General features: G+C 46.7%; 1 protein-coding gene across 1 annotated transcript; it reads right to left on the reverse strand.

The window, feature by feature from the left end:
• Positions 1-573: 573 nt before the first annotated feature.
• Positions 574-7,567, reverse strand: LOC311372592 (caM kinase-like vesicle-associated protein; the record flags this gene model as incomplete). Its single annotated transcript, XM_084489573.1, has 9 exons — positions 574-661; positions 787-865; positions 1,171-1,307; positions 1,739-1,814; positions 2,436-2,556; positions 3,269-3,407; positions 4,783-4,857; positions 6,109-6,240; positions 7,473-7,567. Coding segments are annotated over 9 exons (942 nt in total), but the record flags the coding sequence as incomplete, so codon positions are not given.
• Positions 7,568-11,356: the final 3,789 nt, after the last annotated feature.

Here is an 11,356-nt window from a genome sequence, read left to right on the forward strand (position 1 = left end):
GCTAACCAGATCACTGTTAACATCTTCCCATGTCCTACCTTCTGCTGCGCCTGGCCACCTGACCCCAGGCCTATGGCCACTCATCTTCTTCCTCTTTGGTTGGCTGGCCTCCCTTTCTGCCTCAGTGCTTGACTCTACCTCCACAACATCAGGGGTGCTGATGTTCTGCGAACTGTGGGTTACTTCCTGTCGCTGGACTTCAACCGACTGACTCAATGCACTTCTTAAGAAGTAGCTATCAATGCGGGTTCCCTGTGTTCCCTCTACCAAGCACTTCATTCTCCCTTGATGGATTCTTAGGCCCTTCAGAGTAGTAACCTTCTGCCAGCCACACACACACACACACCTGCAGCTTCTTCTCAGTTAAATTTGAACTAATGGCTTCCACCGACATGCTTTCCTTACTCATAGTCGAATTCGTTCCAGGGTCAGTAACCGTGTCCATCACAGGTGAGTCGTCTTCCAGAACAGGATTAACATAGAATTAGAATGTCCCTGGTTGTAAACTACTTGTACGTAACCTTTAGCTGGTGAGTGTGTGTGTAAAACGTGACAGGAGGAGCTGAAGCTTACCTTCCACTTAGCCTTGGCAAAGTTCTTCTCTATCTGAGCGCAGACGTTCTCCTTGATGTTCTTGTCAGACGCCGCACCGCCAGAGATCCTAGGAGGAGACCAGAGATGGAGTGGATGTCAAAAGGCCTTTTGTTTATCCTTTGTCGGAATGGTTTTAGTATGGCGCAGCAGCAGACACCCCCACGCTGCCCCGGAGAGACAGTGTCCACCCACCACTCGTGGTTGATGGCCTCCTGGGCTGTGAGTCTCTGGTCCTGGTCCACCTCCATCAGACGGGCCACCAGACTCTTAGCTGTTTGAAGAAAACACACGCACGCACGCACACGCACGCACGCACGCACGCACGCACGCACGCACGCACACACACACAGTAGATTCACAAACACATGCATAAAACACATGCTTGTGCACAGGCAGACACATGCACACACACACACACACACACACACACACACACACACAGACAAGATCTAATGAAGTTTATTCATGTTGCGGAAGCTTCTGCACACAACCGCGACACAACCGTGACGCGGGGTATGAAATGTGTACCCAGCAAGCCGCCACGCGTGCAGCATATTCATTACACATTAACGCTACCTGAATCGGAGATGTCATCCCAGTACGGAGAGTCGAACTCATAATCTCCCGCCAGGATCTTCCTGAATAGGTTCTTATCGTGGTTTTCATAATCTTCATCATCGGTTTCATCATAGAACGGGGGGTTGCCCGAGAGCCTGCGGAGAGCAAAGTGAAGACGGAGATAAGACGTTGCATTCAAAGAATGAATTATATAAAACCACAGTACACATATCGAAACTATTTTCGAGAGGAAATTAAAGCGTGAAATTAAAGCGTGGTTGCCTGCGTTATAGCGCTGCTGTTGTTGTGAGTTCCTAGTCAATACAAATCATTTCAACTCCTCTCACGCGTTGTGCGCGATAGCTACCGCTCTTTAGAAGTTATCTTACCGCTCGTCATGATCCTGAACTTAGTAATTATATGAAATCTCATTGTGGTCGTTAAACCCACATAAATCACATCATGACAAGAGAGCCGTTACTCATCTCCTCTCAGACCCGGATGTAGCTGGATGCTACATCTCGGCGGATGATGTGGCACACGAGACGGGGGGGGGGGGGGGGGGGGGGGGGTGAGGAGCACTTACAGTATGTACATGATGACGCCCATGGCCCAGCAGTCCACGGCCTGGCCGTACCGCTGCCTGCCCACCACCTCGGGCGCTGTGGGGGGGCACAGAGCAGCGCAGAACAATATAACAACAGCTAATAACGTCTGACACTCAACAGCCCAGCAGTGATAGACATCCTCGGCAAAAGGTTCTCATCGGAGAGTCTTCTTATGAAGAGGGGGGGAGGGGAAAAGGTGTGATTCCAACAGCGGGTCTTTGTCTAGCCGCGCTGATAGAGCACGATATTAACACAGTCCCAACGGGGGCCACCCATACTCATTCATGCACTCACGTTTTGTCCTAAGTACAATAATTGGGAAATTATAATCAACGCGCGGTAATTGCAATTGCAACGCTCGGATCCAGGCTTCCTGAGCAAACAAGTTAACAAGGGTGTTGGTGTTGTTGGTTAATCATGTGTAGAACTTTATCCTGAGTTCATTGTTGCTGTAAGTCTGTTTGTACAGCGTTTTTTTGAGTCTATGAAGAAGGTATTAGGATAATTAGAAAGGGGCAAAAGAGCTCTACGATCAAATATGAAATTGGAATTCAGTTAGAATACATTTTTTAATCCCCAGTCCATATCTATATATGACTTTGTATCAGGACTTGGATGGAGGACCTCCTAATACAGTAGTAGATAGAGGGCGAGCAGGTGAGGGCAGCTGTTTACCCAGGTACTCCGGCGTGCCACAGGGGTCTTTGATCAGGCCGTTCTCCAGCTTGGCCAGATGGAAGTCACTGATGACGATTTTGGAGTGCTTCAGCCGGTTGTAGTACACCAGGTTCTCCAGCTAGGGGGAGAACATGGAGATGATGGCACAGAAGGGTGCAGCAACCCTAACCCTAACCCTAACCCTAACCCCGAACCCAAAAACCAATCCTAAAACTACACCCTAAAACTACACCCTAACCCTAACCCTAAAACCAAACCCTCAACCAAAACCTAACCCTTTAACCGAAACTGTAACCCGAAAATTTGTTACCAAAATTACTGTAATGTAGTCTCTTAAGTATTATTCAGCTTGCCAATATAAGCCTTTTTAATAACTATACCATTAACCTGTAGCTTATAGGTATAGGACCCATAAAGAGCCAAGTACAGAAACGTTTCAACGTATCAAACGAAATGTTTGATAAACATTTTCATCGCTACCATCGTTCGTCTTTTAGATTGCAATATGTCCAGGCACACAAACTCACACAGTAGTAAGACTTTGTACTGATATTACCTTCAGCATATTACACATTAAAGCTGGCTCATGCTGGACGCTCCCATGTTATTGTATTAAGCATTTACCAAATGGGATCATTTGGGATCAAGGCTTAATGTGGAAATATATATATCGAGTACAGTATACAGACGTTGAGAGTTGAGCTGTTGTTGTAAAAGTATTTGGGCGTCTGTGTGTGTGTGTTTGTGCATGTGTGAATGCTTGCGTGTGTGGGTGCATCTGTGTGTGTGTGTGTGTGTGTGTGCCTGTATGCACGTGTCTGTGTGCGTACCTTCAGGTTCCTGTGTACAATGTGGAGAGAGTGGAGGTAGGCCACGGCCTCCAGGACCTGCCTCACCACGTTGCTGGTGTCCCTCTCTGAGTAGTAGCCCTGGTCCAGGATCCAGTCAAACACCTCTCTGCCCGTTGCCCTGGTGGAGCAAGGGGACTGTAAGACATGTGGACGAAGCTTCGCCCACGACCTCACCCATTGGTCCTCAACCGTTGCGAAGGCCTTAGATTGAATGTTACCGAACAGCAGAAACAATCCATATCTGGAACTTTGAGGGCCATCTCACAGTAGTCTGTAGCCAAATCTCATTAATAGACAATCAACAATTATAATCAACGATCCTATAACTTTTCAATTAAATAAAATAGTGAAGCGGGACCTTGCAAAATATGAAGATGAACTAGCAACTGCGAGCCTAACTAAATTACGTTAATATCGAAATGGCGTTGTACTACGAGAAAGAAATCACAATTTTATCCAGTGACTTAGAACGGCGGCGGTTCTATGAGCCAGCTTTAGGCCGTCCGAGGAACTGCGCGTTAGTCGCTTCCGCCAGGGTACCACTGACAAGAGATGTGGAGGAGGACGAACATTAAGGTACAATAAGCAGAGGCTTTTAACCAAAATGACTTCTAAGTGAGGATGATAAATATCAAGGCATGCAATCAAAAGGGCCGGCCAAAAAGGCCGAGTTTTGAAAAAGGTAACTGGACAGAGTCCAGAGCATCTATAGGAATCAGAGAGACAAGGTCAGTAGATATTCTTTTACTGCATATCATTTTATTTTATTAGGGCACAAAAGCGGCATTCTCAGTACCACTCAGTTTATGAGAGGTTGTGTAAAGAAGGGGTTCGTCAGAGTTCATGTTTCTTTATGCTTTATGCATTTCCGTCTTCTTAAGGCCACCGGCTTCTTGTTGACTGCCTAAACGTATAAAAAGCATGGTGCATCTGACTCTGGTTGCCGTGTTTGGATAAACATACCCAAGGAATTCTAAGATGACATTCTTAGAAAATTACATAACACCTGTATTGGCAGAATCAATTACATTTTGCATACGGGTCTCTGCCCTGTCCTCGGTTTTTTTTTTTCCCCGACGACTGCAATTCAGCGTTCACACGGATTCCTCAGAGGAGCAGCGGGGATGAGCACCGTACATGAGGCAGGCAGCGCTACAGTTAAAAAGAAAAAAAAAAAAAAAAAAGAGCCCACAACGAATTCCCAGAGAACGCGCGCCGACGAGAGCGCGGGAGCACAGCGGGGAAGAAGGAATTGTTCCTGAATACAAAATGAGCTCAGTTCTGTTCTGAGCCATTTCTCATATCTACAGGGCCTGGGGCTAAATCAACTCACCCCCCCCCCCCGTCTCCCCCCTTACCGGCCCAACCCTCCACAAGTGCATAATCAACAGTGTTGCTATACTGTATGGCCGCCTAGCAGCACGTGGGGTGGAGTTCTCCCTCCCTCCCAGCCAGCCCGACCACCACCGGGAGACACCCATGGAGACACTCACAGTTCCAGGAAGAGGAAGTATTCTTTCCTGGTCTCGTAGACGTCCACCAGCTGCAGGATGTTAGGGTGCTTCACCCTGCGTCGGGAGAGAGAGAGCAAGAGAGAGAGAGAGAGAGAGAGAGAGAGAGAGAGAGAGAGAGAGAGAGAGAGAGATGTAAGGGGGGGGGCGGGGGGGGAGATGCAAGGGGGGAGAGGGGGATACGGAATGGGGGAGGGGAAGAGTAAGAGGGAGAGAGATGAAGAAGAGAGAGAGGAGAGGGGGAGGGGGGGAAGGAAGTCGGGGAGGTGGGGGGGGGAAGGGGGGATGATAGAATAGGGGGGTGGATGGAGGGAGATGGAGAATAGAGAGATGGGGAGAGAGAGAGAGAGAGAGAGAGAGAGAGAGAGTGGGGAGAGAGATAGAAAGGGAACAAGAGAGAGAGAAGGAGAAAGACGAGAAGAAAATAAATGTGTTTTGGATAAGTTGCATCAGTGCGTGAGATGTATGCATGACATTCAACACACCTCATACATTATATCTCTCCATATTAAAGGAAGCCGAGACGACAATAAAGGGCTAAAAGAACAGACCCGGAGACTAGGGGTTTAACGGTAACAGTGGCGTACTGCGTATCTCTTGATACATCTTATTCTGCGACAAGGACAGTCATGGGCTTACTAAATCACAGACCAGTTAAGCATGTCTTTGACGCTTCTAGCGAGAAGAACTCATATTGAATTAAACCATTGGAGCTAAGCCGCAGACGCACATTAACACGAAATAACCGGCGGTATTTGGTAATCAACCGTCAATAACAAGCCACTCTGGCTCGTTATCACTAAAGGCCTGTTCATCAGCCCCCTTTGGAATGAGGCATCGAAATCCTCCCAGACTCGTTTACCAGGATTTCAACAGAAAACAGAACCAAGAGGGTCACAGTAAAAGAGAAAACATCATTAAGATGCGACGCGTTCACATCCCATTAGTTTCCCTGACGCATCTACCGATGTTATTTTTGTGTCGTCTGCCACCTGTAACTAATTATTGGATAAGACCCATGTTATGCTAATGTGTTTTTTACTTCAATGCACGCGATGAGCACACTGGCCCGACAAATGTGTAAAGAACGCTTTACACACTGCAGGCTGCAGGCTTAATGATCACTCCGCTAAATGGGGTTTTGATATAGGGCTTTAGTTAAAATTTAAGTACAACGTTAAATGGTTTTCAGTTGATTAAGGTAGAAAGAGATGGACAGAGCAGGAATCTGACATGTATTTATAGGACCCATGTGAATGAAGAGCTCTCGTCTGAGTGCAGTAATGACGTTAATGGATAGAAACGTACATTTTTAAGATGAGAATCTCATTTTTCGCCGCCTTGCGAACTTTCCTCCCGTCCTTCTTCAGGAACTTTTTACACGTGTACATTTTCAGGGTGGTTTTGTCTTTGGCTCTGAAGATCTCACAGAACTCCTCTCTGGAAAAAAAACAACATGAAGAAGCATAACTCACACTTCATAATGCTTTAGCAATGATCCTCCTCTGGGATACAGCGGTCGTACTATGTAACAGAAAAACGTTTTGGGGGTGACAGGACAGTTACACCTTGTTTCCTGTTTTGTTACGTAGATTTCGTAATTTTAATGTGAATTTTATAAGGAGTTTGTGTTCAAAACAAATATGAAGCGAAAGCATGTGAAACGCCGCTTTAACCCAGATTTGAACTCATCTGGAGATTAGAATATTCAAAGCAATTTTTCCCCCAGCATTTAAAGGCGTTAGTATTCAAATATACAGCAGTGAGTAGCATACTTTTGGACAATTTATTTTGACACATTTATTTTGGGGGGGGAGGGCAGAATTATGCTGGTGGCATGAGGTTGTTGTAGTAAACAAAAAGTATTAAAAACACCTTCTTAAAATGTTGAAAAGTGATTATTTAAATCTGTAGTGGTCATAATCATTGAGAAAACAATATTGATTACAACTAAAAGCACTTCAAAATGATACACACATGAATCTTGAATCTCGAATGAATGAATCACATGACATACTGGTACTGGGATTTCAACTTGGGCAAATTGGGCCTAAAATAACACTACTACCCTCTCCATCACCAAGGCAGGGACACTAAAAACCGAAGCTGGTTCCCTGGTGTGACACTGTGTGGCAGCCTGTTGCCCCTAGCATGTTTGGATGGGTGGAATATGGAGAAATCATTTTCCCAACGGGGGTTATTAAAGTGCATCTTCTTCTTAAAACGCTGATAGTATTTCTATCAGTGGGCCACCTTGTTGCTGTGAACACCTGTACAGTTGGACCTGTGGCAGCTGTTACGTAAAGCAAACAGAGGACAGCTCATCGCCGGCTAACCACCAAATCTGTGTTTGCCCGTGTATGCCTCAGACACCTATGTGGGGATGAGGCTGTTTTACAGCTTACATGAAGGACAGCACGGTGGCTGTGCTGAATATGTTCCCAAGGAAAGTGTGCTTTAAAGAATCTTAGATACTGCACTACACACCTTGTTATCTGTCACTCATCTACATATCCATCCATCACTCTATCTATCTATCTATCTGTCGGTCTGTCTGCCCGTCTGCCCGTTCGTCCATCTCTCTGTCTGTCTGTCTGTCCAATATGTTCGTCTTGGTGACTATTCCAAAAGAGGCACGGCTATATTGGGATTGGTGAAAAGATAATACTTACGATTTGACAATCTGTCCCAGATCATATTTATCTGTCACCTCTGTAGGACTGTTATAATCCTTCTTCTCCCCGATTGTTAGACAGCCAAATGGCATGGCTACTCCTGACCTGGAGCGGGAGACAGAGAGAGACACAGGGAGAGGAATTCGGGAGACAGAAAAAGAGACAAGAGAGATGAATTGAGAGAGAAGTTGAGAGAGAAAATGACATTGAGAGGTTGAGACAGAGAGAGAGAGAGAGAGAGAGAGAGAGATGCAGTGAGAAGTTCAGAGAGAGAAAGAGAGAGAGAGAGAGAGAGAGAGAGAGAGAGAGAGAGAGAGGCAAAGAGACACGGTGAGAGAGGTTAAGAGAGCGAGGGAGAGAGAGAGAGAGAGAGAGAGAGAGAGAGAGAGAGAGAGAGAGAAGGCAAAAAGGACGAGTTCAATAAAACAGAGGGAGGCAAGACGGCTGAGATGAGTGTGAGAGCGCCGAGGGACTGGCTGGAAGTGTGGAGTAACAAGCCACATAAATCTGAGGCGGTGTTGTGTTCTGACATCCAGCGTCCCACCCAGCTAATGATGTCCCCTCCGCTCCGTCTCATCCCGCAGGCTGCTGCAATTTCAGGTGATGACTCGTCAGATGTGTACCGTAGCGGACAGCCGCGCGCTCCAGTCGTAAAAAAAAGGGTTAGTTCCAGAAAATGAATGACACAAAACACGAACACAAACGCTGAAGCGACCTTTTAAAAGTTTTCAACAAACGTCCTCCCTTTTGTACTTCATAGTAGGGGCGTGAAAGAAGGTTGTGAATTAAATGCCGTGCCAAATCGTTTGTGTGACGCACAAGCTGGTTCATAGGAGGTGTGTGGGGGGGGGGGGGGGGGTAGAGGGGTAGAGAGAGAGAGAGAGAGAGAGAGCACGAACGAGGGAGAGAGAGAGAGAGCAAGAACAAGAGAGAGAGAGAGAGAGAGAGAGAGAGACGGGCACTGACGAAGATGATCCTCAAGACGCACACTTCAAGAGAAACTTGGCCGAGATAGCATCGGTGGTTAGCCAGTGTGTGAGGTGCAGCGGGTGGTCAGGTAGTGTGCGTGTGTGTGTGTGTGTGTGCCTCTCTCCTCCACTGGCTTTCACACTGCAATCCTCCGCAACAAGTGCATCACCTCTCATCAGGAAAACAGTGAGCAATTACAGGCCAAAGCCAACCCCGGGTCTCCCAGGGCTCCCAGAGTGTGGAATTAAAACCCCTTTAGGAGCTCTGCGTCGACACCAGCTCACCTCATTGTCAAACATCCCCCTCTCTCTCTCTCTCTTTTCTCCCTTAAACACCAAAGGGAAGGATTTGAGGTTTGACTTTACTACGGATTTCTTACTGAGGGTTAAAGGTTTACGCTCTGGAGAAGGAGAGAGCCTTTTCGGAAGACAGAATCCAGGGTGAATCAGTTGGAAGTTTCCAATGACAACACATTCTTTCTCGTAAAAGCAATTAAGAAGTGTGTGTAATCAGTGTGTTTGTGAGTGGTTGTTTTTTTTGTGTGTGTGTGTGTGTGTGTGTGTAGGCCTATGTCTCGTGACCTTAAACATTGTGATTAAAATCAACGTTCAAGGCAAAGCATGTAAATAAATACATTAAATACATAAGTGAAAAAATGAATAGCACAAGGAGTTGGCAGTTGCATCAATAGTACTAATAGTGATACCTTACGTTAAAAAAATCTGAAAGCACCGAAGTGTGCTTTTAAATGCTGAAACTGGCCTGATCAGGGCTTAGCCTTTGTGCACCAGCAGAACATGAATGTGAAGTGGCCATTTGCATAGGAAGTGCAAGTGCCAGCTAATTTACCCGTAGGTAGCATGAGGCTAAAACATCTTTCCCTCCTAAGTAGGCATCTGCTCTTAATCTAAACTGGCAGTCTGCATGACTGATGGTCTCCATATAAAGAAGCCTAGAGAGTGAGGGAGAGAGCGAGAGAGAGAGAGAGAGAGAGAGAGGGGGAGAGAGAGAGAGAGAGAGAGAGAGAGAGAGAGAGAGAGAGAGAGAGAGAGAGAGAGAGAGAGAGCTAGAGAGAGAGGGGGGAGAGAGCTAGAGAAAGAGGGGGGGAGAGAGTTAGAGAGAGAGAGCAAGAGCTAGAGAGAGCTAGAGAGAGAGAGAGAGAGGGAGAGAGAGAGATATAGAGAGAGAGAGATGATTTGGGACGATATAAGTGAGGTGGGAAGCCATTCCAACGCGCCACCCCATGAACAGGCAAGTCATCTAATCTTAATGATTCAACCAACCCAGACATGTCTCAGAATGGAGAGATAAAGCAGCCCTCTCTCTGAACTCTTCAGGGTTTTTTGAATTCTTAAAATAGGTTTTGGTGCATTTTTTTGTGGAAATATGCTGACATTACTCTGCTCACCCTCATTCTCTCATTCTGTCTCTCTCTCTCTCTCTCTCTCTCTGTCTCTGTCTCTCTCTCTGTCTCTGTCTTTATCTATCCCTCTCAGAGTTGTGGACGGGAGAAGTAAGATAAGGTCAAATATCTTCCAATTTATTATACAGGAAAGTATTAAGAGTTAAAGATGAAGATAAAGATAACTTATATGAAGGTATTGTATGGTACGGTACGGTCAGGTCAGATAAAAGTTCCCTCAAATCAATAGATTGTGTCCTGCGGCGTTCACTTCCCTCCCTAACCGCTGGGAACTCGCTTCAAGCTTCAAAACGTTCTTATTACAATCCTGTGCCTTCTGGTTTCCGGACCCCCGCTGTGTGCAGGAGGTTCTTCAGTGTGACAAACAAGGTTCATGGGTTCCTTCCCTGGTCATTTCTCCACCAATTTAGTTCCACACCCCCCCCGAGAAGAAGAGGTCTCTCAGACTCTCTCAGACCATCCCCATCGCCACGGGCAACCACAAAGAGCTCGCCACCTGCGGCGGGCGCGGAGATATCCGGCCCCTGGCGAGCCACGATCGATGCCTCCCGATGAGACCTGTGCCAGCCGGCGTTCATCTACTAGGACTGCAAACGTTCCGCATTCGCACGCACAATGCAAATGCAGCAGAGACAGAAGAGGATGGATTGCTTCTTGTCACCTTGGGCTGGCCCTGCCAACAAATTACTGTTGTGCGTTACGTTCCAAACCCGCCCGCCCGTTTCCACCGCTTGATGAAATCAATGAGGGACTCCTTTTTAGTGCTGATGGACTTTTCGAGGGGATTAAGTCAAACGCAGTGCCGGTGGGACACAAGTGTCTGGCCGTTTTAAACGCAGCAGGGAGTGAAGGGATGTTGTACCTGTGGTGGCGGCTTGCAGCCCTGCCAACAGGAAAAGAGCAGCCATCTGTTTTGGGTTAATAGTACTTATCTCCAGGAGAGAGAGCAGAGACTAACACCACCGGGAGGCATACCCAAGGAAAGTGTGCTTTAAAGAATCTTAGACACTGTACTACACACCTTGTTATCACTCATCTACATATCCATCCATCACTCTATCTATCTATCCATCTATCTGTCGGTCTGTCTGCCTGCCTGCCTGCCTGTCTGCCTGTCTGCCCGTTCGTCCATCTCTCTGTCTGTCTGTGTCTGTCTTTCTGGAATCAGGAGGAGGAGAATGGCTTAAAGGGGAACCTTATGCTGTTTTCTGATAAATGGGGAGTACTGCCTGACTGTTGGACCATTTAGGCATTTTACGCCCATCCAGTGACATCAATGGTAAAATGTTCCAGGGAATGACAAAAAATGTTGCTGAAATGGAGATTATGGACTGGACCGCAATTCTTTCACAACAGTCTATGAAGCAGAACTCTGTAATAGCAAAAGAATAGCCAAGGGTGACGGTACTCTTTTAACAAGAGGTCCATGTGATCCATTTCCTGAGAACTGCCATTAGAAATGGGTTGGGAAGGTCAGTAAAAACGTAAT

This window comes from Micromesistius poutassou, assembly GCF_964030765.1.
Source record: "Micromesistius poutassou genome assembly, contig: SCAFFOLD_5217, whole genome shotgun sequence".
Lineage (NCBI taxonomy): Eukaryota > Metazoa > Chordata > Actinopteri > Gadiformes > Gadidae > Micromesistius > Micromesistius poutassou.